The sequence below is a fragment of the Leucoraja erinacea genome, chromosome 29 (assembly GCF_028641065.1).
Source record: "Leucoraja erinacea ecotype New England chromosome 29, Leri_hhj_1, whole genome shotgun sequence".
Classification (NCBI taxonomy): domain Eukaryota; kingdom Metazoa; phylum Chordata; class Chondrichthyes; order Rajiformes; family Rajidae; genus Leucoraja; species Leucoraja erinaceus.
In genome coordinates, this window is record NC_073405.1 from 5146170 (window position 1) to 5172392 (window position 26223).

General features: G+C 45.5%; 1 protein-coding gene across 1 annotated transcript in view; it reads left to right on the plus strand.

Annotated features, from left to right (window-relative positions):
• Window positions 1-26223, plus strand: part of ell (elongation factor RNA polymerase II) — a 91784-nt gene that overhangs the window by 56383 nt on the left and 9178 nt on the right. Inside the window, exons 3-6 of the mRNA XM_055658396.1 lie at window positions 9599-9720; window positions 13912-14075; window positions 18630-18880; window positions 21480-21604. Coding sequence (XP_055514371.1) covers window positions 9599-9720; window positions 13912-14075; window positions 18630-18880; window positions 21480-21604 — 662 coding nt within the window. The remainder of the gene's footprint in view (window positions 1-9598; window positions 9721-13911; window positions 14076-18629; window positions 18881-21479; window positions 21605-26223) is intronic.

Consider the following 26223-nt stretch of genomic DNA (forward strand, 5'->3'; position numbering starts at 1 on the left):
CCCATCTGCCTGCTTTTAGCCTTTATCCCTCTAAACCTACCCAATCTATGTACCTGTCTAAATGTTTCTTAAAGGTTGCTACAATACCTGCCTCAACTACCTCCTCTGGCAGCTTATTCCATACACCCACCCCCCTTTGTGTTTTAGAAAAAAGTTACCCCTCTGGTTTCCATTGAATCTTCCCACCCTCACCTTAAACCTATGTCCTTGGTTCTCAATTCCCCTACTCTAGGAAAAGACTGTGAGTTTACCTGATCTCTTCCTCATCATTTTGTACACCCCTATAAGATCACCCCTCATCCTGCTGCACTCCAAAGAATAAAGCCCTAGCCTGCTTAATCTACCTATAGCTCAGTCCCTCGAGTGTTGGCAGCAACCACGTCAATCTTCTCTGAACCCTTTCAAGGTTGGCAACATCTTTCCCATAACATGGTGACCAAAACTGAACACAATACCCTAGATGTGGCCTCACCGATGTCTTGTACAACTGTAACATGACCTCCCAACTTCTATACTCAATGTACTTCACTATACTCAAGTGACATGCGGATAAAAGCAGGGCCAGTAGTTTGTTGCATCGAGTTGCAATCTGCAGGTTCTGCCATCTGAAATGCTTCTTTGACATTCTGATTGTTCATTTATATCTACTCCTGTTGCAAACTATTTCAAGGAAGCTGGGACCAAAAGAAAGATGACACTCTGCTCAGCAACCTGGAGATTCAAATGCCGTGTCCTTGGAGGCTTGTGATGATTATTTTTTCTAAGCTGCTTTCATTTTCAGATATAGTGCATTAAATTTAGGAACATTGTGCTAGTAAATTAAGAGCAGCAGTAGGCCACACAGCTTATCGGGTCTGCTCCACCATTTAATAATATCATGGCTAATCAGACTGTAAACTCAATTCCACATTGTTGTGTCCCCATGGCAACTGTTCGCCCTCTTGTTTATCAAGAATCCATTTACCTCTGCATTAAAATATTCAAAGACTGCCTTTGAGGAAGAGTTTCGAAGATACACCGCCCTCAGTGTTTATTTTGTGTTAAGCATTGTTTAGTTTAGAGATACAGGGCGGGAACAGACCCTTTGGCATGTCGACCTGCGATCACCCCATACACTAACCTTCACACACTAGGGAGAATTTTTGCAACTTGCCGAAGCCAATTAACTCACTAACCTGTACGCTTTTGGAGTGTGTGAAACCAGAGCACCCAGGACCAAACCCACGCGGTCACTGGGAGAACGTGCAAACTCCGTACAGACAGCACCCACAGTCAGAATCGAACCCAAGTCTCTCGTGCTGTAAGGCAGCAACTTTACTGTACTGTTATTATGCAGTTTGCTGACCTGTTGTGCAAACTGCCTTTAATTTATTTCTGAAACCTGTAGCAGTATTCTTCAAGAGGTTAAATCACAGAATGGTTATAGCACAGGAGGAAGATGTTTTTCTATCAAGTCGTTGCAGTGTAAGACCAATCCATTGTGTCTCGCTCCTTTGCCCTTTTCTATCTCTCCACAATTTCTTTCCCATCACCTTCCCAGCAAAAGATGTAAAAGAAATAGGGGGGAAGGGAAGGGAAGGCTAATAGCCCTAAGATTTCAGATTGGTTAAATTCAAATAACATGGTAGAAGATTGTTTTTACCTTTATACAGGGTGTTGGTGTGGCCTCGCTGGGAATACTGCGTACTGTTTTGGTTCCCTTGCCTAAAAATAGATATTATAACGTTGGATGCAGAGCAAAATAGATTCGCCAGGTTAAATCCGGGGCTGACAGGGGTGTCTTACCAAAAGAGACTTCATAGTTAATCCCTAATCATTTGTGACTTGGTGAATAACAAGGTATTGCCACAACATGTTTAAGAAGGAACTGCAGATGCTGGAAAATCGAAGGTACACAAAAATGCTGGAGAAACTCAGCGGGTGCAGCAGCATCTATGGAGCGAAGGAAGTAGGTAACGTTTCAGTCTGAGGAAGGGTTTCGGCCCGAAACATTGCCTATTTCCTTCGCTCCATAGATGCTGTTGCACCCGCTGAGTTTCTCCAGCATTTTTGTGTACTTATTGCCACGACATCACTGTGGATGGACATCTCAGTGGCAGAGGTGTTCAGGAGGAAGTGATGTTGAATTATTTTTTGGCTCTCTATGACAATGCATCCCATGTGTTGTACATCCTGCTGCTAAGGTGCGCAAGTTATAGCTGGGTGGTGAAGTGAATATTACATCACACTCCGAATTTACTTCCCACAGACAGCTTTGCAAAGTCACAAGATGAGTCTCTTGCACCAGAGTCTCAATTTTGTGCTAAACTATTGGCACAGATGGTTTGCTTCAGCTTCACTTCAGGAGATCTCTCTGAGATGATTCAAATTTAAGTTAAGCCGGAGCTTTTGAATGCCTGGGACCGTGTTTGAGGTGGTGCAAGGAGTTTTTGGAGAAGGAGGATAATGTGGATTTGTCTTTGCTATTTTATGCAAAGATTTGGGACCTGGTTCCAATGCAAAGATTGAAGTATGGAATAGAAGCTGGTTATTTTTATTTACTTTGGGTTACTTTAGAGATACAGTGAGGAAACGGGGCCCTATGGTCCACCAAGTCCGCAACCAACCAACGCTCACATGCTTCCAAGATGGCGCTCAGCGCAGGCGACTATTTGCGTGCTAGCCATTGAAGCAGATCTACAAACTCGTATTACAATCGCTCCACGTTCCTGCAGCAACATTCCTGCTGGCTTTATCTTGCACGAAACATTATTCCTTTATGTATCTATACACTGTAAATGGATCGATTGTAATCAGGTATTGTCTTTCTGCTGACTGGTTAGCAGGCAACAAAAGCTTTTCACTGTACCTCGGTACACGTGACTATAGACTGAACGGAACACTGACACTGCCCTACACAGCAGGGACGTTTTATAATTTTACCAAAGCCAACTAACCTGCAATGTCAATTGAGATGGTAGACAGAATTACTGGAGAAACTCTGCGGGTGCGGCAGCATCTATGGAGCGATCCTTCGCTGCCGCACCCGCTGAGTTTTTCCAGCAATTTTGTCTACGTACGTTCGATTTTCCAGCATCTGCAGTTCCTTCTTGAACATGTCAATTGAGATGCCTTTTGATCATTGTGGAAGGTAGGCCAGTGTGGTTTCAACAATCTGCTGGTATGTGGATGCTCCATTTCGCAGTTCAATCATCATGTATGAGATCCTCAGATTAATTATTAGTGTCATTGGGAAAGATGAGGAGCAGAATGATGAGGCTGTGCGTATTATGCTTTGGCGGTGCCAGTTACACGGTGACTCTTTGCGTACTTTGTATATTGTATGCAAAAACAGAGAATTTCAGTGTCCCTAGGTACGTGTGACAATCAAGTATCGTTGATTGAAAAGAGTTCTACTGTAGCACGACTACATTTTCAATCCAAACCGTTGGTTGTGAAGGAACTCCGTTGGTCAGGTCGGTTTACGGCAAAACTCTTTAGTACTGAGCTTGGAGTCGTAGCTTTATGCAAACGCAACAAAAACCTCAAAGAATTTGACTTCTTCAGGCTCTGAACTTTGAGGTGAGGTTAGACAGCTTCACAATCGGAAACAATAAATGACCATGTACGTTCCAAACTTAGCAGTCAGAACATCCCCTCTCATCATTTGCATCCACCAAGGTTCCCAGGAGACCTGTTGATGTGTCGTTTCAGGAGGTTATTTGTGTAATATATTTGACCAAGTGCCCAGCTGGCATTTACCAGAACGACCAAGAGTCGTTATCTGGATCTTCTCAAGTTCTTTGTGATTTGCATGTTTTGTTTAAAAAAAATTTTTTTTTAAAAAGCATTTTCAACTTGAACATATGTACGATTAACTGTTTTAAGTGTGAAAATGCACACGTCAAGATTCAGAGACAGTTTCTTCCCAGCTGTTATCAGGCAACTGAACCATCCTACCAACAACTAGAGAGCGGTCCTGAGCTACTATCTACCTCATTGGAGACACTCAGACTATCTTTGATCGGACTTTATCTTGCATTAAACGTTATTCATGTTATGTTTCTAGAAGGAACTGCAGATGCTGGAAAATCGAAGGTAGACAAAAACTCAGCAGGTGCGGCAGCATCTATGGAGCGAAGGAAATAGGCAACGTTTGGGGCTGAAACCCTTATTCGTGTTATTCCCTTTATCGTGTATCTATACACTGTGGATGGCTCGATTGTAATCATATATTGTCTTATTAGCAAGCAACAAAAAAGCTTTTCTCTCTACCTCAGTACACATAACAATAAACTAAACTCACATTTTATTAATTTCCTCATGATAATGTAGTACCTAGCAGTCACTCTGAAAGGAGAGACTGTGATTCTGAGTCCCGTGACTAAATTGCAATTCAGCTTTGCCATAAACTGTGAGTGTCCAGCAGACATAAAAGATCTGTGGAATCAATAGTGTAGATTTAAAATGACTGCTCTTCAAATAATTACATTTTGTTCATCCTTTTATCTCATTAGATAATCAAAAGGACGAGCCATTGCTTGTATTTTTAATTTCATTTCTTTCAACACTAGACCAATAATAGGTGTTCAGCTGTCAGAATGATGACCATTCCAGAATCTGTTTAGACAATATGGGCCACCTGAATCATCATTCTCCTCAAAACCATGGAACTTTAAAAAGCCTTTTTTTTTTTCTTTTAAAAAAAAATAGTTTGGATTTTGGGCATCACTGGAAAGTCCAGTGTTAATTGTCAGTCAAAATGGCAGCTTTTGGAATTGATCCTGCCCTCAGATGCACGTGCTGACTTGAGGATTATAAACAGACTGAAATGGCAGCTTCTTCTCTTGTACATCGGTGAGACCATGCATAGACACGGGATCGCCTGGTAGCTAACTATTTGAACTCCTCTTCCCATTTCCATACTGACCTTTCTATCCTGCGCCTCCTCCTCAGAGTGAAGTCATACGCAAACTAGAGGAATATCATCTTATATTCTGTTTTGGTAGCTTACAATCCAACAGTGTGAGCATTGAATTTTCTAATTTTACCTAACTAACCAACCCCTCCACCTACTTGACTTTAAGTTTACAAGACTTACTTTGTACGAAGGACAGTTAATGTCACCTCATGTAAACTTTAATCCGTGTTTAAAGTGGGACTTTGATGCGGTCTAGAGCTGAGTAGTCTGGCAAACTGGACTGTGGTGAGGAGGGTAATGGTGAGTAATCGTCACCTGATAGCTGTCAACAGCACCTTGCATCATTTGGCTGACGGTAGAAAGTTGACTCTTTGCATAGTAATTGGAATGGATTTGACCAAGTCTTTATGAGCAGGATATACCTGAACAGTGTGCCACATTGTCATGTAGATGCCAGTGTAGGACCATAGAGCAACTGTTAGAGTTGCGAGAGATGTGGCTGCTTCTGGACCATGGGTCTTCTGTACTTCCATGGGTCCAATAGTCTCTTGTCATCTATTACTTTGAGCCATTTGGTGTGAATTGGGTGGCACAAGGGAGCAGCGGTAGAGGTGCTGCCTTAGAGCGCCAGAGACCCTGGTTCGATCCTGACTAAGGGTGCTGTCTGTACGGAACTTCTACGTTCTTCCTGTAACCTCGTGGCTTTTCTCCAGGTGCTCTGGTTTCCTCCCACATTCCAAAGACGTCCAGGTTTGTCGGTTAATTGTCTTCGGTGTTAATTGTCCCTAGTGTGTAGGATAGTGCTAGTATATGGGGTAATCGCTGGTCGACGCAGACTTGTTGGGCTGGAGAGCCTGTTTCTGCTCTGATTGGCTTCTGTGATGGGATGATGATGGGGGGGGCATCTTGGAAGACACTTGGCTGAACATGGTTAAACTGTTTCAGACTTGTCTAGCAATCAAATGCTGAACCCTGCCTTTGCTGAGGATAGGATGTCCTTGGAGCCTCCAGTTAGTGGTTTAATGGTTCACCAACATGATCTGATGAAACGTTGAAGTGGTCTCAAGGGCATGAATGGCCTCTGCCTGGTTCCTAAAAGTTACCCAGTTGCACAAGGTTATTTACCAGTAAGCATTTGAAACACTCCATGCATTTAGTGTTGGTGTACTTCCCTCGATTGTACATTGTGTGCTTGTTGCAGTCTTGACATGTGATTGTAAACTCACCATCTCGGGAGCAGTTGATACAAGCCAGTGCAGTCGTCAAGAGGTTAAGTGGTCCGTGGAAGTTGACGTTACACTCTGGGAAATGTGGCGTGATATTTCTTACAGTAAGCTTCTGGCATAGGAAGTCTCTTCCCATCCCCTTCCACATTGTTGGAAAAGATACAATTTATTAAAGCTGTTGTCTTGAAACTGGGTTGAAGGAATGCCGGTGCCTTCGTTACGTATTGTGTGCTGTGAGCTTGATAGTTTTAGTTTTTCTAAGTGTTACAGCCAACTGCAGATGTAAACTGAGACCTGTGACGTACTATTACTCTGAGGCCTTTTGTGCACAGTGGCTGTGCACTGTAAGTGAACTCCCGAGTCAGGCATTTGACATCTTTCTTTGGCCGTCATCAGTCCATGTCCATGAACTGTTTGCCAGTAAATTTGTTTTGCATTATCATTTAGTATCTTTCTGTTTTTAAGAGATCAATTGAATAATTATGTGTCAGTAATTCTATGCACTTCTATGCAACTCGTAGATTTATATAATTGCAGATGTATTTATAAAAAGGGACAGTCAAGGATTGCTCTGTGAATTAATGCTGCACTTGACAGGGTTGCTTTTACTGACGAGTTTGTCCTTCCAGTCACACGGTAACCACATGAGCAATGAGCCCAACATCGTTTCTGTGGATCCACCACGTTAGAATCTGTTACAATCACAAGAGCAAAATAGTGCAGCTAAAAAGGAAAATAAAAAAACAGAAAATGCTGATGATACTCCGGAGAGAATCAAACAGCTAGGGGGGGGGGGGGGGGGGGGGGGGGGGGGGGGGGGGGGGGGTGGCGCTGCGGTAGAGTTGCTGCCTAACAGCGCCACAACGCCCCCCTTAGCTACGTGTGCTGTCTGTACGGAGTTTCTTCGTGCTCCCTGTGACCGCGTGGGTTTTCTCCGGGTACTCTGGATTCCTCCCACATTCCAAAGACGTGCAGGTTTGTAGATTAATTGGCTTCTGTACATTGTCCCTAGTGTCTGGGATGGAACTGGTGTACGGGGTGATCGATGGTCGAAGGGCCTGTTTCCATGCTGTATCTCTGAACTAAACTAATCTAAACTAAGAGGTTGACAAAAATGCTGGAGAAACTCAGCGTGTGAAGCAGCATCTATGGAAAGAAGGAATAGGCAACGTTTCGGGTCGAGACCCTTCTTCAGGCTGATGTCAGGGGGGCGGGGTGGAGGTCAATGTTGCCAGGCATCTTGAGGGGCAAAAAAACATCACTGCCATTCAAATTGGTAGTCCTTTGGAAAGCTTTCAGGCACCATTGCAAACAACAACCAAGTCATTCTCATCGATTCATCAAAAAACCCTTAATGTTTCAAATATCCACATTCCATCAGGCCAGTGGAAGGCACGGGATGTCCTGCTGGCCCTGTGGAAGCAGTACATGATGGATCCTGAGTCATGGCTTCCAGAGCAAACTGTCCAAACCATTTGGCAGAATGCCTCAATGCTAGAACTAACCCACAAACACCGTGGCCTTGCTTCATTAACAATGAGAGGGGCACTGCTGTTCAGATGCTGTCTGTTGGGATTTAGATATTTTTTAATCCTTGCTGCCACTGATCCCTTTGTTCCATGGTCCTTAGCTTTACTATCAGCCTTTCAGCTTACTTTAGAGATACAGCGTGAAAACAGGCCCTTCCATCCACAGAGTCTGAACTGACCAGCGATCACCCCGTACACTCACACTATCCTACACACCGGGGACAATTTATAATTTTACCAAAGCCAAATAACCTCCAAACCTGCTCGTCTTTGGAGTGTGGGAGGAAACCGGAGCACCCGCGCAGTCAAAGGGAGAACGTACCAGCTGTGTACAGACAGCACCGGTAGTCAGGATCTAACCTGGGTCCCTGGTGCTGGAAGGCAGCTGCTCCATTGTGCCACCTGAATGTAGCCAAATGCTTTCTAAATCTTTTCCGCAATGCCATCATCAACCTATTATGTTACTTCAATAAAATATTATAATCTGCTTTGACGAACATATTTGCAGTTTGCAAATCTTCACTAGCTCCCTTTGCAAGCATTCCTTCCCAAACCAATGTTGACAGAAGAAGCTGCTGCATCCTGCTGCCATTTGCAGGCTCCTGGCCACTGGGCCTATTTACATAATGGTGAATAGATGCGATAGCCAGGAGGTATTTGTCAGATCACCTTCCCCACCGGCACAGCCAGACTCGAGTCAAATATATGAAAATATTTAGCCTTTAGCTGCATATTCTAGCTGAGAATTTCCAACTTTCTGGTGCTTGAGGTTTTAAGATTTCTTTAATTGATGGCTTCATGTAGTACACTCTGGTTTGTCTGATTTCTGGCAGTTAGCTGTGGTTAGTGAACAAGTTCTTCTCAATTTCATTTTGCTCTAATCTTATTACTTATTTGTATCCCCATTCCTTGCAATTATAGTTCCTCAGTCCTACAACTCGGTTTATGTGAGTCACATCAAATGTCAAGCCCAGTCAAGCCTGGATTTGACATGCAGGAATCATTGGACACAGCCATTGACCGGTGCTGTAATGCTGGAATCATGCTGCAAGCGCAGCCAGCAGCATCATAGACAACAGACCACTATCTGCAGTGACCTTTACAGTAAACCTGTATATAGTATTTGGCTAGGAACATCATGTTAGCGCCTGGTTCAAGATCATCTGAAGTGGTACCAGGTGTACAGATATTACCATTAAATTGTGATGTTCGTGCTGATGGTTACTATTGGGTGTTTTATGTAGAATGAACTATTATTGTGTCTGAAAAAGGATCTCGACCCGAAACGTCACCTATTCCATCGCTCCATAGATGCTGCCTCACCCGCTGAGTTTCTCCAGCATTTTTGTTTACCTTTGATTTTTCCATTGTATTCCTTTGATTTTTCCAGCATCTGCAGTTCTTTCTTAAACATGCTATTATTGTGGAACCTGTGATCTTAAGCTCAGAGATGAAGGTTGGTCAAGATATCAGGAGAAATCTCTGTCCTTTCTTAGTGCCATTTGAATCTAATTCGGCAGATGGTGCTTTGTTTTGATGTCACACTACACAGCACTAAGTACAAACTAGCATGCCTTCAATCTGGCTGTGAGGTGTCAGTGTAGATTGAGCCCAAAAGTGCACTTAAACACCTTCTGCCAAACAGGCAAAATAAATGTACTTCAAGATGAAGATATGCCTTGAGTTAATTTACAAAGACACTTGAACAGGTACATGGGTCGGAAAGGTTTAGATGGACATGGGCCAAATGCAGACAAATGAGACCAGTTTAGCTGGGGCATCTTGGTCAGTTTGGATGAGTTGGGCTGAAGGGCCTGTTTCCATGCTGTATGACTCCAAGGTGTAGAATTTGTTTTCTATTTAAGGGCTACATCCTGGAAGATTGGATGCTTTTGGAATATGCTTGTTCTTTTTCTTTAAGACATTTTATTTCTGTTCTGCAGCAAATCACCATTCCGAGACCAGATAGCCCGAATGATGTGCGAACATTCACGTTTTACCTCTGCAATGTTGGAAGGGATAATCCTCAATGCAGTTTTGACTGTATTCAGCAGTATCAATCCCGGTAAGTCAAGTTGTGGCCAAGTGGACACTTCAAACCTTCAATGCAAAGGACAAGCAAAGTAGCCCAAATCTTCTGTGAAATGTTCGTGCTTCACACACGCCTCTGATACTCCTCACTATCAATTAATTGATGGTTTCATGTAGTACACTCTGTCCCCTGTCCGTTTAATCCCAGTACTTAGCTGGTTTACTCTTGATTGTTCTACAGACGAATCATTCTTAATGCTCTCAGGGAAAAAGAAAGGTGTTACCTCAATTCCTCATTGAATTTGTTGGTATCTCCTAGTGATCTTACTGTGGTGACTCTTCTCTGTCCCCCCCCTCTCATCTCCCTTTAAATAACAATAAATTTGGACCTCCATTGGTTCATCTCGTCCATTTTTTTTATAGTTAGTCACTTCCTAATGGATGAAACCATGTTCTGCTGTAATACTTCAAAATCTTCTCTGTATTCTCGGGTACTCAATATCATTTTTGTAAATATATATATTTTTTTGTTATGTTTAGTATAGAGATATAGCATGGAAACAGGCCCTTTGGCCAACTGGGTCCACGCCAACCAGCGATCATCCGTTCACTAGTTCTATCCTACGCACTAGGAACAATTTACAGAAGCCAATTAACGTACAAATCTGTGTGTCTTTGGAGTGCGGAAGTAAACCGGGGCACCCGGGGAGAACCCACACAGTCACAGGGAGAATTTACAAACTCTGTACAGACAGCACCCATGGTCAGGATTGAACTCTGGCCCCTGGCGCTGTAAGGCAACAATTCTGCCGCTGAGCCACTGTGCTGCCCCAAGTATGGTGGATACTAACCATATCTCCTTACTTTTCTGTTTTAAGAAATATCTAACCAAGATTGATGGAGTGTGTTTAGACACGGATTACTAGCGATCTAATGAAATCATACAAGTGACAATGACGCTCCTTATATTCCATTATCACATTCTTCTTAAAATTAACCCAAGAGCAACATCATTACAACTGCAAAACACAAGGTGCTGGAGTAACTCAGCGAGTCTGGCATTATTTGTGGAGGAAATGGATAGGTTGGGACCCTTCTTCAATACAATACGGTTTATTTGTCACATTGTACATAAGTGCAAGTGAAATGAATATGTCAGCAGCGGTACAATTATAAAGAACACACACAAAAACACAATAAAAATTTAACATAGACATCCACCACAGCATTCATCACTGTGGTGGAAGGCACACAATTTGGCCAGTCCTCCTCCATTTTCCCCCGTGGTCGGGACCTCAACCCTCCGCAGCCGTTGCTGCGGGCGTCCAGATGGTAAAAGGACAAGGTACAAGTCCAGGTAAGTCCAGAGTCGACTCTTCCCCACCGGAGACCGTGGCTTTAAGTTGGTGTAGGCCGCAAGCCGGCGGTTGGTGTAGGCCACAGGCCAGACTCTTCTTCAAACTAGGAGTTTAAACTTCAAACCAATGCCATCTCACCAATGACTTGTACAGAAATATCCACGCTTCAGAAGTGTGGTCTGACTCGAGTCTAGTGTTTAATTATCATTGGTACTGACAACAGAACAATTAAATTTGTAGTTGCAGTAGGTTAGTAAAATATAGACCAGGCAATGTCAACTACTCTGTAGTCTCCACTCATGGATGTTCCAATTGCTGCACCAGGCTGTGATACATCCAGTCAGTATGCTCTCTGCTGTACACCCCTTGAAGTTCCATAAGAGTATTCAATGACAAACTGAATCTTCTCAATTTTCTAATGAAGTTGACATGTTATTTAGCTTTGTGATTGCATCAATAGCTGGGCCCTGCTCACCCAGGAACTTGGGCCGAAACGTTGCCTTTTTCCTTTGCTCCCTAGATGCTGCTGCACCCGCTGAGTTTCTCCAGCATTTCAATCAATCAATCATTTTTATTCGTCACTTGCATGGTGCAAGTGAAATGAATTTGTCAGCAGCGGTACAATGATAAAGAACACACAAACACAATAAAAATTTAACACAAACATCCACCACAGCATTCATCACTGTGGTGGCAGGCACAGATTGGCCAGTCCTCCTCCATTTCCCCCCGTGGTCAGGACCTCAACCCTCCGCAGCCGTCGCTGGGGGCGTCCAGATGATAAAGGACAAGGTAAAAGTCAAGGTAAGTCCAGGATCGGCTCTTCCCCACCGGAGACCGCGGCTTCAGGCTGGTGTAGGCCGGCGGTCGAAGATTTAAAATTCGCGCTGCAGCCAGAAGCACCGCAGACTGCAGGGCCAGCGGTCAAAGCTCCCCTCCAGGGGTGATGGTAGGTTCACGCCGGGCCCACGGTAGAAGTTGGCCGCGGGCCGGCATTCGGAGCTTCTTCTTCCTCCCGGGTCCCCCACGAGGAATCCCGGGCTGCAGACTCCGCGCCAGCTGGAGACCGTGGCTTCAGGCTGCCGGCTGCCGCACGTCAGCGAAATGGAGCGCTCCCCTCCAGTGAGGGCTAGCCCGCTCCACGCCGAGTCCGCACTGCGCCCGCCGCTGAAGCCCCGGGTGCGTCTCTGGGAAAGGCCGCGCCGATCCTTGCTGTTAGGCCACGGGGGAGGCGACCTGGAAAAAGTCGCCTCTCCGTGGAGGAGGTGACTGAAGCGGTTTCCCCCTTACCCCCCCCCCACACCACCCCCCCACAAAACACACTGAGAAACATCAAAAACGTACTGTAAAACATACTAAGAAAACACTTGTCTCCCTTCGATTTTCCAGCATCTGCAGTTCCTTCTTTAATACTTTTTCACTATTAAGTTGCCCAGTACCACACTATTGCATGATTCTTCGGGGTGCTTTCCCCCACTTCCAGAGGCAGTGAAGAGTCGATCACATTGGTGGGCCCGGAGGTGCACACAGGCCAAACTGGATAATTATGGCAATTTCCTTCTTGGCATACGTTAGTGAGTCAGATGTTTTTACCACAATCTGATATTTTCATCGGCACAGTTACTGAACAGTTCTCTATTATCCAAGATTTACTTAATTGGTTGAATTTTAAATTCTCCAAGTGTTAAGCAATGGCCAGCTCTTGGCCCAGGGTGAAGACTTTGCATGGGAGGAAGCTCCAATGCTGTAATTCTGTCATTGTCTGAGTATTCTTGTGAAATCTGGTAGAAGCTGATCTCACCTCCTATATCTGTTTAATCTGACGTTAAGTTGATTGTATGGGGCAGGGGAGCAAATCCTAACCTTCCACTGTTTTCAGACTAGGAGCAAACTCGTCACACCTGTTGAGCATTGCTCCTTCTGTTCCTGTGGTTCAGGTACCCCCATTCATACAACAAATAATCCTCCGTCAGCTTCGCCTCCTCCAACGTGACCCCACCACTCGCCACATCTTCCCATCTCCCCCCCCCATGTCTGCCTTCCGCAAAGACCGCTCCCTCCGCAACTCCCTTGTCAATTCTTCCCTTCCCTCCCGTACCACCCCCTCCCCGGGCACTTTCCGTTGCAACTGCAAGAAATGCGACACCTGTCCCTTTACCTCCCCCCTCGACTCCATTCAAGGACCCAAACAGTCGTTCCAGGTGCGACAGAGGTTCACCTGTATCTCCTCTAACCTCATCTACTGCATCTGCTGCTCTAGATGTCAGCTGATGTACATCGGTGAGACTAAGCAGAGGTTGGGCGATCGCTTCTCCGAACACCTCCGCTCGGTCCGCAAGAACCTACCTGACCTCCCGGTGGCTCAGCACTTCAACTCCCCCTCCCATTCCCAATCCGACCTCTCTGTCCTGGGTCTCCTCCATTGCCAGAGTGAGCAACACCGGAATGTGGAGGAACAGCACCTCATATTTTGCCTGGGGTGTCTGCATCCGGTGGGCATGAACATTGAATTCTCCCAATTTTGTTAGCCCTTGCTGTCTCCTCCCCTTCCTCAGCCCTCGGGCTGTCTCATCCCATCCCTCAGCCCTCGGGGCCCCTCCTCCTCCTTTTTTCTTCCTTCTCCCTGCCACCCCCTATCAGTCTGAAGAAGGGTTTCGGCCCGAAACGTTACCTATTTCCTTTGCTCCATAGATGCTGCTGCACCCGCTGAGTTTCTCCAGCATTTTTGTGTACCCCCCCCCATTTAACATACTGGTTTCTGGCAAGTGGTCTGGCAACTCCATGTGCTGTAGATTAAGGTTTCCATCCTGCATTTTCATGTGTAAAGGCCACTCTTTAAGGCCATTCTTCTTTCTGTTTCCTGACAGGCTTGGCAATGTGCAGTTGGACTGTCTTGGGGGCATACAGGATAAAATCACTGTGTGCGCGACTGATGACTCGTACCAAGTGACCAGGGAACGTATGACTCAGGCAGAGGAGGAGACTCGAAGCCGGGGAACAATAGTAATTAAACCTGGAGGTCGATACAGAGGTGAGAATAAACTGGGTCCGTCATGAATGTCACGGGTTACGGGGAGAAGGCAGGAGAATGGGGTTGAGAGGGGAAGATAGATCAGCCATGATCGAATGGCGGATTAAACTTGATAGGCCGGATGGCCTCATCTGCTCCTGGAACTTATTAACTCAACTGTAGTTGATGTATTTTTAGTTGTTGACATGGTGTGTTTGGACTTTAAAAAAATCTTCGATGAGATGCCACTCAAGAAATTATTAGACAAAATTATTGAGGGGTGGGGGGGAGATGTAAAGGCATGTAATTAGTTGATCTTGTAATGATGCAGCACTTGGTTTCAATATAATGGACTATAGAGGGGATATCAGAGAGGCTCTTGGTCGCCGATCACTGAGTGTGGAGGATTGGATTGATCTGGCATTGAGGGGACTACAGTTTATCCTGGGGTGGGGGGGGGGGGGATTAAAAAGTCAGACACCAGAGAAAAGGAGAGGAAGACAACTGATTGCTACATCAAGCATGAATCCGTTCTAATGGTCAAGAAGGAACTGCAGATGCTGGAAAATCGGAGGTAGACAAAAATGTTGGAGAAACTCAGCGGGTGCGGCAGCATCTATGGAGCGAAGGAAATAGGCAACGTTTAGGCCCGAAACCCTTCTTCAGTAGGAAATAGGCAACGTTTTGGACCGAAACCCTTCTTCAGTAGGAAATAGGCAACGTTTTGGACCGAAACCCTTCTTCAGTAGGAAATAGGCAACGTTTCGGGCCGAAACCCTTTGGGTTTCGGCCCGAAACGTTGACTATTTCCTTCGCTCCATAGATGCTGCCGCACCCGCTGAGTTTCTCCAGCATTTTTGTCTCCATCCTAATGGTGGTATTGGGAAATCTGGTGAATGTGACAGATACCCAGAGGGTGAACTACGGACAATGGGTGGACAAGACTGCAAGGGTCAGTCGGGAAGGGACAGGCTCGGAACTAGAACTTGTTTATGCTTTTTTTTTTTTTTTTTTTTTTTTAAAGCTTCCTTCTAATTACTTGCATGCTTTGCAATCTTTAAAAATCTTCCCCATTTGGTGTGACTTTACATTTAAATGGAACAGCCGGTTTACAAATATCAGATCCAAATATTCCCTGGCTCTCAGTGAATTGGCTTAGTTTTGAGTGACATTTCAAGAATGATACGTGACAGACTGTTTTTTCACATCACTCGAGCTCTTTCACAATTTACACTGGCATTAAACGTTAATGTTGATAAAAGTAAACATCAACACATGCCATCATCGCCAGCATCTTTTTTTAAAATCTATTTACTTGATTTCCAACAATGACTTCCATTTTATACACCGCTGAGAATGTGGTAAAATGTCCCTGGGTCTTTCACAAGAATGTCATCAAGCAAACTTTGCCAATGCCTCACACAAAAGGTTAGCAGGGTAGGTGTGACCAAAAGCTTGATCAAAACACAAAATAGACAATATAGGCAATAGACAATAGGTGCAGGAGTAGGCCATTTGGCCCTTCGAGCCATTCAAACTGATCATGGTTGATCATCCCCAATCAGTACCCTGTTCCTGCCGTCTCCCCATGTCCCCTGACTCCGCTATTTTTAAGAGCCCTATTTAGCTCTCTCTTGAAAGCATCCAGAGAACTTGCCTCCACCGCCCTCTGAGGCAGAGAATTCCACAGACTCACCACTCTCTGTGAGAAAAAGTGTTTCCTCGTCTCCGTTCGAAACGGGTTACCCCTTATTCTGGAGGAACTCAGCGGGAGAAACTCAGTGCTGGAGGAACTCAGCGGGCGGGACAGGCAGCATCTGTGGAAGGAATGGGCAGTCAATGGGTCGGGACCGGCCTTGCCTCCGTTGTATTCTAAAACAAATAGCAAATGCTGGAAACACTCAGCAGGTCAGGCCGCATGGATGGGAATAGAAACAAAGTCACCATTTCAGGCCAAAGACACAGATGTGGCCTAACCTGCTGAATATTTCCACCATTTTCAGTTTGTTTTTAATTTATTTTCCTGACTTTGATATGTCAAGGTCTACCACTTTGGTGACCCTCGGACTATCCTTGACTGATCGGACTGCTGGCTTTACCTTGCACTAAATGTTATTCCCTTATCGTGTATCCTTACACTGTGAACGGCTCGATTATAACCATGTCTTGTCTTTCTGCTGTCTGGATAGCATGCAACAAATGCTTTTCATTGTACCTCGCTGCACGTGACGATAAACTAAACTAAACAGTCATTCAGTAGCTTTTCACAACTTAGATAGTAATAATGATGTAGGAATGACTCACATTTTCAGTTATGGAGTGCGATGGAACCAGTAGGTGATGGTTTTCCCATTAGCCTTCTCCTCTAGTATCTTCTGTACATGTTATTTCCCAACGCATGATAAGCCTGACTCATCTTCCTTTTGCTACACTGCGAACGTTTAGTGTGACTCAACATTTCCAGTCTAATCATCACTCCTTTCAATGGGTGATTACAACCTGCCTCTTCAAATCTCCCATCTCTGGAGTGGAGTGTAATGGGAAGATTTTAGGTTCCTTTTGTAACTTTCCACAAGTTTTTTGTTGTTTTTTTTACATATAATTCAATCTTGCCCTTTTCTTTCTTTCTATAGACTTTAGAGATACAACGCGGAAACAGGCCATTCGGCCCACTGAGTCCGCACCGACCAGCGATCACCCTGTACACTAGCACCATCAAACACACAAGGGACAATTTACAAATTTTACCCAAGCCAATTAACCTACAAACCTGCATGTCTTTGGTGTGTGGGAGGAAACTGGAGCACCCACGAAAAACCCACGCGGTCACGGGGAGAACGTACAAGCTCTGTACGGACAGCGCCCATAGTCAGGATCGAACCCTGGTCTCAGGCGCTGTAAGGCAGCAGCTCTCCCACTTTCCTCCCTCCTCTCACTACCAGTACACAAACATAAGCATCATGAAACTAAAATTATATGGCTTGGCGTACCAATGGTTTGATCTTGAACAAAATCTACAATTGGCCCAAGCTGGTGAGAGCCCTGCAGTTTTAGTGACCATTGGTAGAAAGTTAAGTCGCCTCCTCCCCCCCCCCCCCCCCCTCCCCCCCCCGCCCAAAAGAACTTGCATTCCCTATATACCTCTAGTTACTTCCGAGCAAGGTGAATTCTTGCTTCGCTATTCCTCTAAGTCTTGCCCATTATTCTGGAGACACCACAGTTTACCCAGTAAATGAGAGGTTGTTGGAAGCACAAAATGTCCTTTCAGCATATGACTGGGGAACTTTAAAGATACCTTCCTTTATTAGTTTGGGCAGTGAATATGAAGGGGAGGTAATGCTTTAACTGTAGACCAGGCTAATCAGGCCAGGTTTGAGTGCAGCACACTATTCCAGTCACACTATTACAGGGAAAACATGATTGCACTGGTGAAAGTGCAGAGATTTACGAGGATGTTCCCAGAACCAGAATATTTCAGTTAAGGAAAGATTGCATAACTTCGGGTTATTTTCTTTGGGTCGAGGAGGGTGAATTAAAACACAATTAAGTTGTATAACTTGTATTATGAGGGGAGAAGATGGAGTTAATGGGATGGACCAATTTCCGTTGGAGTGGTCAAAAGCCACAGGCCGCAGATGGAAGGATTAGAGGGAAGGTGCAACTTCCTTCCAACGCTTCGTCCTTCACTTGGTCCGTTCAACTGCCGCCGCCACTTCCTTCTCCCTTCTCTCTCCACTCGGCCTCTTCCCTCCCCTTCCCCTGCACCGCCTCCACCGACATACTCTGCCTTGAAAGCGGGCAGCCGGTGTGAGGGGAGATAACGGCCATGGTGACCAAACACGCCCTGTCGCTGCAGTGGGCTGAAGGAAGCTCTTTCTCTTCGGGTGAGCCCCAACATCAGCCGCGTCTACCGGTGAAGATGGGCTCGCTGGTTCAGACCAGCGGCATTGGCGTCTGCTTTTAAGATGAAATGACACAAAGTGCTGGAGTAACTCAGCAGACTCAATCATTCTGAACAAGGGTCCTTCTTCTTCTTGCGTAAGGCGTGCACAGCCTAAAGTTGTAGGACAACTTGTTCTATTTGATCTTACTTGATTGTGCACACCAGGTTGATTGCATTCGTCGAAACAGGGCGGACCACGTGAAGGTTGCAATCTCCCACCCCAACAAGGGTCCCAACATCACCTAGCCATGTTTTCCAGCAATGCTGCCTGACCCGCTGAGTTACTCCTGTACTTTGTGTCCTTTTGTGTATTAACCATCACCTGCAGTTCTTTGTTTCAATTACTTACAATGATAATACCGTACTCAGTTATAGCGAACAATCGGCAACAGTGGACATAATTTCTTCTCCCCCCTCCCGTATGGTTCATTATAACAAGGATTTACTGTATTTACAATATTTGCTTGTCTGACTGTTCAGTAGATAGTGTTTAATTTATATAGGATACATGCAGTAGACAAAGTGCAGACCTGGTTTAATGCTTCAGGCATTGGCGTAACATATTAAGCTATTTTGGGTCTCATTCTGGCTGTTGATCCAGCTTTTAATTTTGGCTTCTCTTCTACTTTCAGCTAAAAGAGTGCTATGCAAGCCAGCTGCAGGCATCCCTGATGCTGTTCCTGAAAGGAGGCGGCCAACACCAGTGAACTTAGCGAATGTAATGAAGAAGTATGTTAGTAGTGTTTCCCAGCGACCCTATCGAGACAGAGTCATCCACTTACTCGCTCTGAAATCCTACAAGAAACCAGAGTTAATTGTTCGGTTGCAGAAAGATGGAGTCAGTCAGCAGGATAAAGACTCCTTGGAAAATCTCCTACAACAGGTAACCAAGCTCCAGGTCTGCCTGAGAGACTTCTGAAAAGTAATCCAGCGATTGCCTGTGCCTTTATTTTCTACCGCTCATTGTCTGTACTCATTCTCAACTAGCACATAGCCAACAATAGCCTGTCTCCTTCATCATTGTTACTTTTTAGCATATCTTTCATTCATTTGTTCTTTATCTCTCTACATCACCGTCTATATCTCTCATTTCCCTTTCCTGTCTGAAGAGGGGTCTTGACCTGAAACGTCACCTATTCCCTTTTCTCCAGAGATGCTCTCTGACCCGCTGAGTTACTCCAGCTTCTTGTGTCTGTCTAAAGAAGGACTGGGTGGTCCAGTGAGATGCATGTTGACAATTCACATGGTTCACCTCAAGTCTACATTGTCTCTTTGAAAGACTCTGCTTGGGATGGCACAATGGTGCAGCGGCAGAAGTGCTCCTTCCAGCTTTGATCCTGACTACGGCCGCTATTTGTGCGTTCTTTCTGTGACCGCGTGGGTTTTCTCTGGGTGCTCCGGTTTCCTCACACACTCCAAAGACGTACAGGTTTGTAGGTTAATTGGCCTCGGTAAAATAGTAAATTGTCCATCGTGTGTAGGATAGTCTTAGTGAACGGGGTGATCCCTGGTCGGCACGGAGTCAGTGCACCGAGGGGCCTGTTTCCGCGCTGTATCTCTAAAGTCTAAATGTCTGCCGCCTTCAGCAGCTCACGTACATCCATCTCAAGTTGAAAAACCCGCAGAAGCCACAGTGTAGTTCATTGAGAACATCAGTGCTATGGAATGAAGCTATTCCACCCATAGCTGTGCCTACTAGCTCTTTGGAACAACTTAATCGGCCCCACTCCACCATTCTGTCCTCATTTCCCTGCAATGTCTCGCATACAAGTGCTGCACTGGCTATGTAGCAGTTAGGGATGTCCCATGTCAGGAAAAAGATGTTTCAGTTACATCTTCCATTCCCCCTATACTTCCACCACTCTTTCAGGCAGGACAATCCAGTTATGTAGGAAGGAACTGCAGATGCTGGTTTAAACAGACACAAAAAGCTGGAGTAACTCAGCTGGCCAGACAGCGTCTCTGGAGAAAAGGAAATAGGTGATGTTTCGGGTCGAGTCTGAAGAAGGGTCTCAACCCGAAACGTCATCCGCTGAGTTACTCCAGCTTGGTGTGTCTATCTTGGGTGAAGTAGTAATGTCATTCAGTCCTCTCCCCCCCCCCCCCCCCCAAGCCTGCTCCACCGTTCCTTAAATGGTGGCTGATGTTAATAACTCACTTTTGGGGAAAAATATATATACTTTTAGGAAGTTAAGCTCCTTAATCGACTGTTTACATTAAATCTCTAACCTCTGTTTACTGACACTCACTGCTCTTTATTTACTTGATTAAAAATCTTTCCCCTTTGACAGATCTGAAGCACTGGCTAGCTTAGAACAAGAGTCTTGTCAAGCCCCGGACAGGCCAGTAGACAAGATGAGAAGCAGTTTAATGAAACAAGGCCGATTCATACCATTAGGAGAAAATATGCTGTGGTGCCGACTCCACTGAATCCCACTTAACCCGCGCTGTCCTGCAATTTCTCCCTGACATTGGTGACCCTGCTCCATTTGTGTTCCATAGAAAAGTACAGCATGGGCACAGGCCCATCGGCCCACAATGTATATGTCACACATAATGCCAAGACCAGCTAATTTCATCTGCCTGTACATGATCCATGCCCCTCCATTCTCAGCATAACACACGTGCCCATCCAAAAAGCCTCGTCAATGCCACGCAGTTCTGTGTACCTTCCAGAAAGTTCACTCACACCCGAGGGATTTCTGTTGGGGTGGATTTAGAAAGCCAAAAAACTGGAAAAATCATTAAAGTTCACACACAAGGGATTATTTTTCAGCTGCTAATCTTTGCTGGAGATTTTCTGAATAACTCAACGTCTACCTCTGGTTTCGGCAAACTTCCATTGAGTTGCTCAGTGTTTAAGAGGGAACTGCAGATGCTGGAGAATCGAAGGTTACACAAAAAAGCTGGAGAAACTCAGCGGGTGCAGCAGCATCTATGGAGCGAAGGAAATAGGCAACGTTTCGGGACGAAACGTTGCCTATTTCCTTCGCTCCATAGATGCTGCTGCACCCGCTGAGTTTCTCCAGCTTTTTTGTGTAACCTTCCATTGAGTTACTTTTGGCTCCGAGTTCAAAAAGTGATTTGTTGAATTAGTTATGGATGAAATCTCTCCTGTTATTGTCCACATAATATCTTGGGGAATGACTAGTGCTTCTGCAAAATATACCAAGCAGAATTTGCTGGGGGGGGGAGGGGTGCAAAGGGTTGGAAAGGTTAAAGCGAGTTTACTCAAGGACAAATAATCTTGCCCCGGTGCACTTAAAAGATCACTCGAAATCTAATTGCTGACCATCATTGACTGAAAAAGAATTAGTGTCCTTATGAAGACAAAGCTGTATTCTGCTGCCCGTGGACAGTGTCAGTGTTGAGAGTGTTGAACCAATTTCTCCATTGTGTTGGTACTGGGCACTCGAGAATCGTATGGCTTGGATACAGCCGCTGTTATGACAATGGGTAAGTTGTACTCTGCTGTGTTGCAGGTGGCCAATCTGAATGTCAAGGATGGTACCTTCACCCTGAAAGACTTTGCATACAAGGACATCCAAAGAGACTGGCCGGGTTACTCGGATGGCGACCAGCAGTTGTTAAAGAGAGTTCTTGTTCGGTGAGTTACATTAACCATCGCCACTTTATGTAGAAAATGCCCAAGCAGTTTCGCAGAGATCGGGGTAGTGTTGGAAGGATTGAACCAATAACTGGAATGCAAGCTTGGGAGTGACCAGGGGTGCCCAGAAAAGATGGTAGTACAGATCACCCCCACAGAATCAACACTGTACTACAGATGAGTAGCAGCACTTTCACCGTGCTGTTAGGAATGAGTGTGGGTGAGAGCGAGGGCATCTCCCCATGATCTTCAGGAGCACCTTCTAGTTCACATCGTAAAACATCTCAAGCTTGGCAGCAACGGCAAGAGAGAGTGGGAAAGCATGCAGAGGATGTTTTAATTTTGAGAATCGATCAGCGACTTAAAATGCTTAGCCATCACAGCAGGCCAGATATATTGGCACAATGCAGCAGACTGGTCCTCAATGATGCCTCTGTATTTTAGTCTGGAGTGGTCTAGAATACTGTGTAAGAAAGAACTGCAGATGCTGGTCAAATCAAAGTGGACACAAAATGCTGGAGTAACTCAGCGAGTCAGGCCCCCGACATCAGTCTGAAGAAGGTTCTCGACCAGAAACGTCACCCATTCCTTCTCTCAAGAGATGCTGCCTGACCCGCTGAGTTACTCAAGCATTTTGTGTTTACTGTGGTCTAGAATACTCTGTTGATTGGTACTTGTGGGGTCACAGTGTCCTGACTGAACAAAACTACCTGCTTGGTTGTACACTGTGCACTTCTTCCACCGCCAATGCACAGCCGTGTCTGTAAGATTCACTGCAGCCAAGGTTTCTTTGACTGCGCCTCCCAGAGGGAAGAAGCAGTGAATGCATGTTAACGTGTCCCAAGTTCCTCCTCCAGATCACACCAGCATCCATTGTGCTGGCGAAAGTAAGCATCAAATATGAAACGGAAAACTCATAGGAAGAATAATTTGCACTTCACCATAGTGCTATGTGATGGAATAGGCACCTGAGCAATGTTCAGCATTACTGCTCCAATCTTGAGAGAGGAAAAATAGTATTCAATTTCAAATTCTGGCAAATTATTGCAGCTTTTGTGTGCGTAAGGATTAAGGAAGAAATTCTTGAATTTATTTTCTGGCAACTGTTCGCTTCATTGGAATTGAACAATTTCAAGTACGACGACTGTTGTGTAGGCACAGCTGTACATTGGGATTCATAAGAACAATAGTTTAAGTATGATTGGATTCATAATGACAGGCAAATATTTAGCTTCTCCGTAGTTTTGGATTTTTTTAACGTCTGGTATTGCTCATGAAGTAATGTAATGTGGCAGGGAATCTGCTGTAGGTAACATCGAAGCAGACTGGCAAACCTCGAGGAATAGCGGCGTGGTGGATAATTCCCTCGCTCCCACCCCCCTCCTCCACTCCCACCCCCGAGGGGGCCCCTGTAGCTTACCCCCCCTCCCTCCCCTTCCTTGAAATGATGACACTTCCCGGAGCCAACCTCCTCACCTCTCCCCCCCCCCCCCCCCCCCCCCCCCCCCCCCCCCCACAGAAATTTCGGTGCAGGTCTGGAGGATTGCCCCGGAAATGTTAGCACCGAACAGGCTGTTCCTTTGCAAATGTTGCCGCTCACTGGGATGATCCCTTCAGAAACATTGCGTATTGACACGTACTGGGACATCGCCCGGGGAAAATTGATTTCCAAGGATTCCCCGTTCCCTATTTGAAAGGTTGGGACTGCAATCAATGCTGAAGAAGAGTCTGGACCCAAAACGTCGCCCATTCATTCTCTCCGGAGATGCTGCCTCACCCGCCGTGTTACTCCAGTATTTTGTGTCTACCTTCGATTTAAAATGGTTTACACAATGCTTGAAAATATATATTTGTGGACAAAATATCGAGAAAGATGGTGGAACGGCTTATCCAGTAGCCTCCCAACCTCACATTATCTATCCCACGGTTTTCTAAACGCAGTGGAGTTTGACCCAATCTGTGCAAGCTGCCAATGTAATTGAACCCTTTTAACAACATCATTCTGTGTCTCATCCTTTGTGCTCCATCTTCTAAAGGATTATATCCTTACTAGGTCCAGCAGCAATCCCAGCAAGATCAAAGTCAGTATGGCAGCTTGAAATGCAGGGATATACTTTGATTAGGATATCTACCGTGATACAGTGAAATATATTTTGTTTTACAAGCAATTAATTAAAATTATACTGTCAATGAGCAAGATCATAAGTGCACGGAAGAGTACAACGATCGTAGTGTAAGAATGGTGGACTTTACTGAGGCAGTAGACAAAGAGTCGCCCCATTTCCGCCACCATCTTGTACCCTTCACGTTTTAAGTTCTTATAAAAGTAGAGAGTGTCATCTTGGCCTGGCGACTGCAGTGGGTGGGTGTGGTATGGATTGGCCTTGCGATGCTGAAGATTTTCTCCGTCGCCAATGCAGGCTGCGCACTCCTCCTCCGGCCTCTGTGGGGCCTTCAGCAGCCCCCCAATCCACGTGGTTCCCCCGGCTGTGGTTGGGCGTTTCCGGTGGCCCACTCCACCCCGCCAACTCACCGTCCCCTTGTGTTCCTCAGCCACTGCCGGGGGGCCTCTCGCAGCCGACCTCGGTATCTCCCGACATTTTGTATGTGGCTCCAAAAGATGCTCCATTTTGTATCCCTCATGCTCTTAAAAGTGGAGGATCTTATCTTGGCCCAGCAGCTATATTCTGCACTCTGTATCTTCCCCTTTGCTCTACCCATTGTATTTGAGTAGGACATGATTGTATTTATATATAGGATATGAAAGCATGCAAAACAAAGCTTTTCACTGTACAAGCGACAATAATAAACCTAATATATTGGAGCAGATGCCAAGGTCGTGCAGTCTGCAGGGATGAACATTGAGCATTAGAAAGACCTGTTGCTATGTCCGCTGACGCCTCTTCACGTGGAAGGTTGTGCAGCTCTTCCTCGACCTTGCCTGAAAAATGGTGGATGCCCGGGACAGGTTGAAATTTCTTGGTTGGAATTGATCAATTTTTGCAGAGAAGGATCGGGCAGATAAGTGAAATGCAAGCTTGCATTTATTCTCGAAGGCTGCACTGAGGAATTGTCACTCTTAAACAAGTCAAAGACGAGCATTAAATGAGCTGCTGGAGGAGCAGGCAGCATCTGTGGAGAGAATCATCTGAACATTAAACCCAAGACCACAGCGGCTAGTTCAGGTGGATGCAAAAGACCCCCTAATAGACGTGAAAGTGATTTATCCTACTGTCCCAATCAATGCCACAATCTATATCAAATATTAAATGAATCATTCGCCTCTATGCAAAACGGTAACAGCTTTCCTGAAATACAAACCACTGCAGCTGAAAGCAACTCACTGTATAAAGTGACTTACAATATACTTGATATCGGTTCATTATGTATTAGTTTTGTTTACAGATACAGAGTGGAGACGGGCCCTTCGACCCACTGGTCACTCATACACTAGTTTTTCCGTTTCCACATCGTACACACCAGGGGCAATTAAACTACAAACCTGTACATCTCTGGAGTGTGGGGGTGGAGCGGAGCATGTGGTCGCAGGGTGAACATACTAACTACGTACAGAGTGAAGCCGGGTCTCTGGTGCTGTAACGCGTTGACTCTACCGCTGCCACACTGTGCCACTCCTTGAAGTTTAGTTTAGTGTAGAGATATTGAGATATAGAGAGTTATATGGTTGCATAAATTCAACGAGAAGCATCCTTCTAACAATTATTATGTTTATCAACTACCCAGATACTGGTTTTATAAATGTTATTGTAAAAAAGGAACTGCAGATGCTGGTTTATACCAAATATAGACACAAAGTGCTGGAGTTAAGGGCCTGTCCCACTATACGAGCTAGTTCTCCCGAGTTTAAAAAAAATCAAACTAGTGGTAAATACGTAGAATGTACGTAGCGGGTATGTCGGAGCTCGGGGACGTTTCTTAGCGGCTCGTAACGCTAACGGCAGGCACTCGGGAAACGCGGTAAGCTCATGAAGATTTTTCAACATGTTGAAAAATGTCCACGAGAGCCCCGAGTACCTACGAGCGGCTATTACCGTAATTCTCCGAGTTCGAATCAGGGGAAACTCGGGAGAATTACCTCGTACAGTGGGACAGGCCCTTAAAACTCAGCGGTTCATGTAGCGTCTCAGGAGAACATGGATGGGTGACTGTTTTTATAAATCTAGGTGGTGGTAAGTGCGATGTGTCAATGCTGTGACACTGGTAATGAAGTGAGTGAGGAGCAGCCATGGTGTTCTCTGTTTTAGGATTGGCATTGCCAGTGTTGGTGTAGATGCTTGTATCCTGCTCTTTCTTTCACCTGTGACCTGTTTCATATCTGAATTTGAATATATTTGTTTAACCAAAATCCGGTTTCAACACACTAGGAGCATGGAGAACCAGCTGGGAACAGACTTCTGCAATTCACCGTTGCACCGAACACCACAGCCCCACCTGGCTTGGACCTGCCCCGCCAAGAGTGGGTCGCCCTGAACCGGCTCCGTACAGGGGTCGGTCGGTTCAATGCCAACATGCATCGCTGGGGGGCTGCGTGTGTGGAGCAGACCAGCAAACAGCGCAGCAGCACGTCATTTTTGACACTCCTCCGCCCCCCCCCCTGG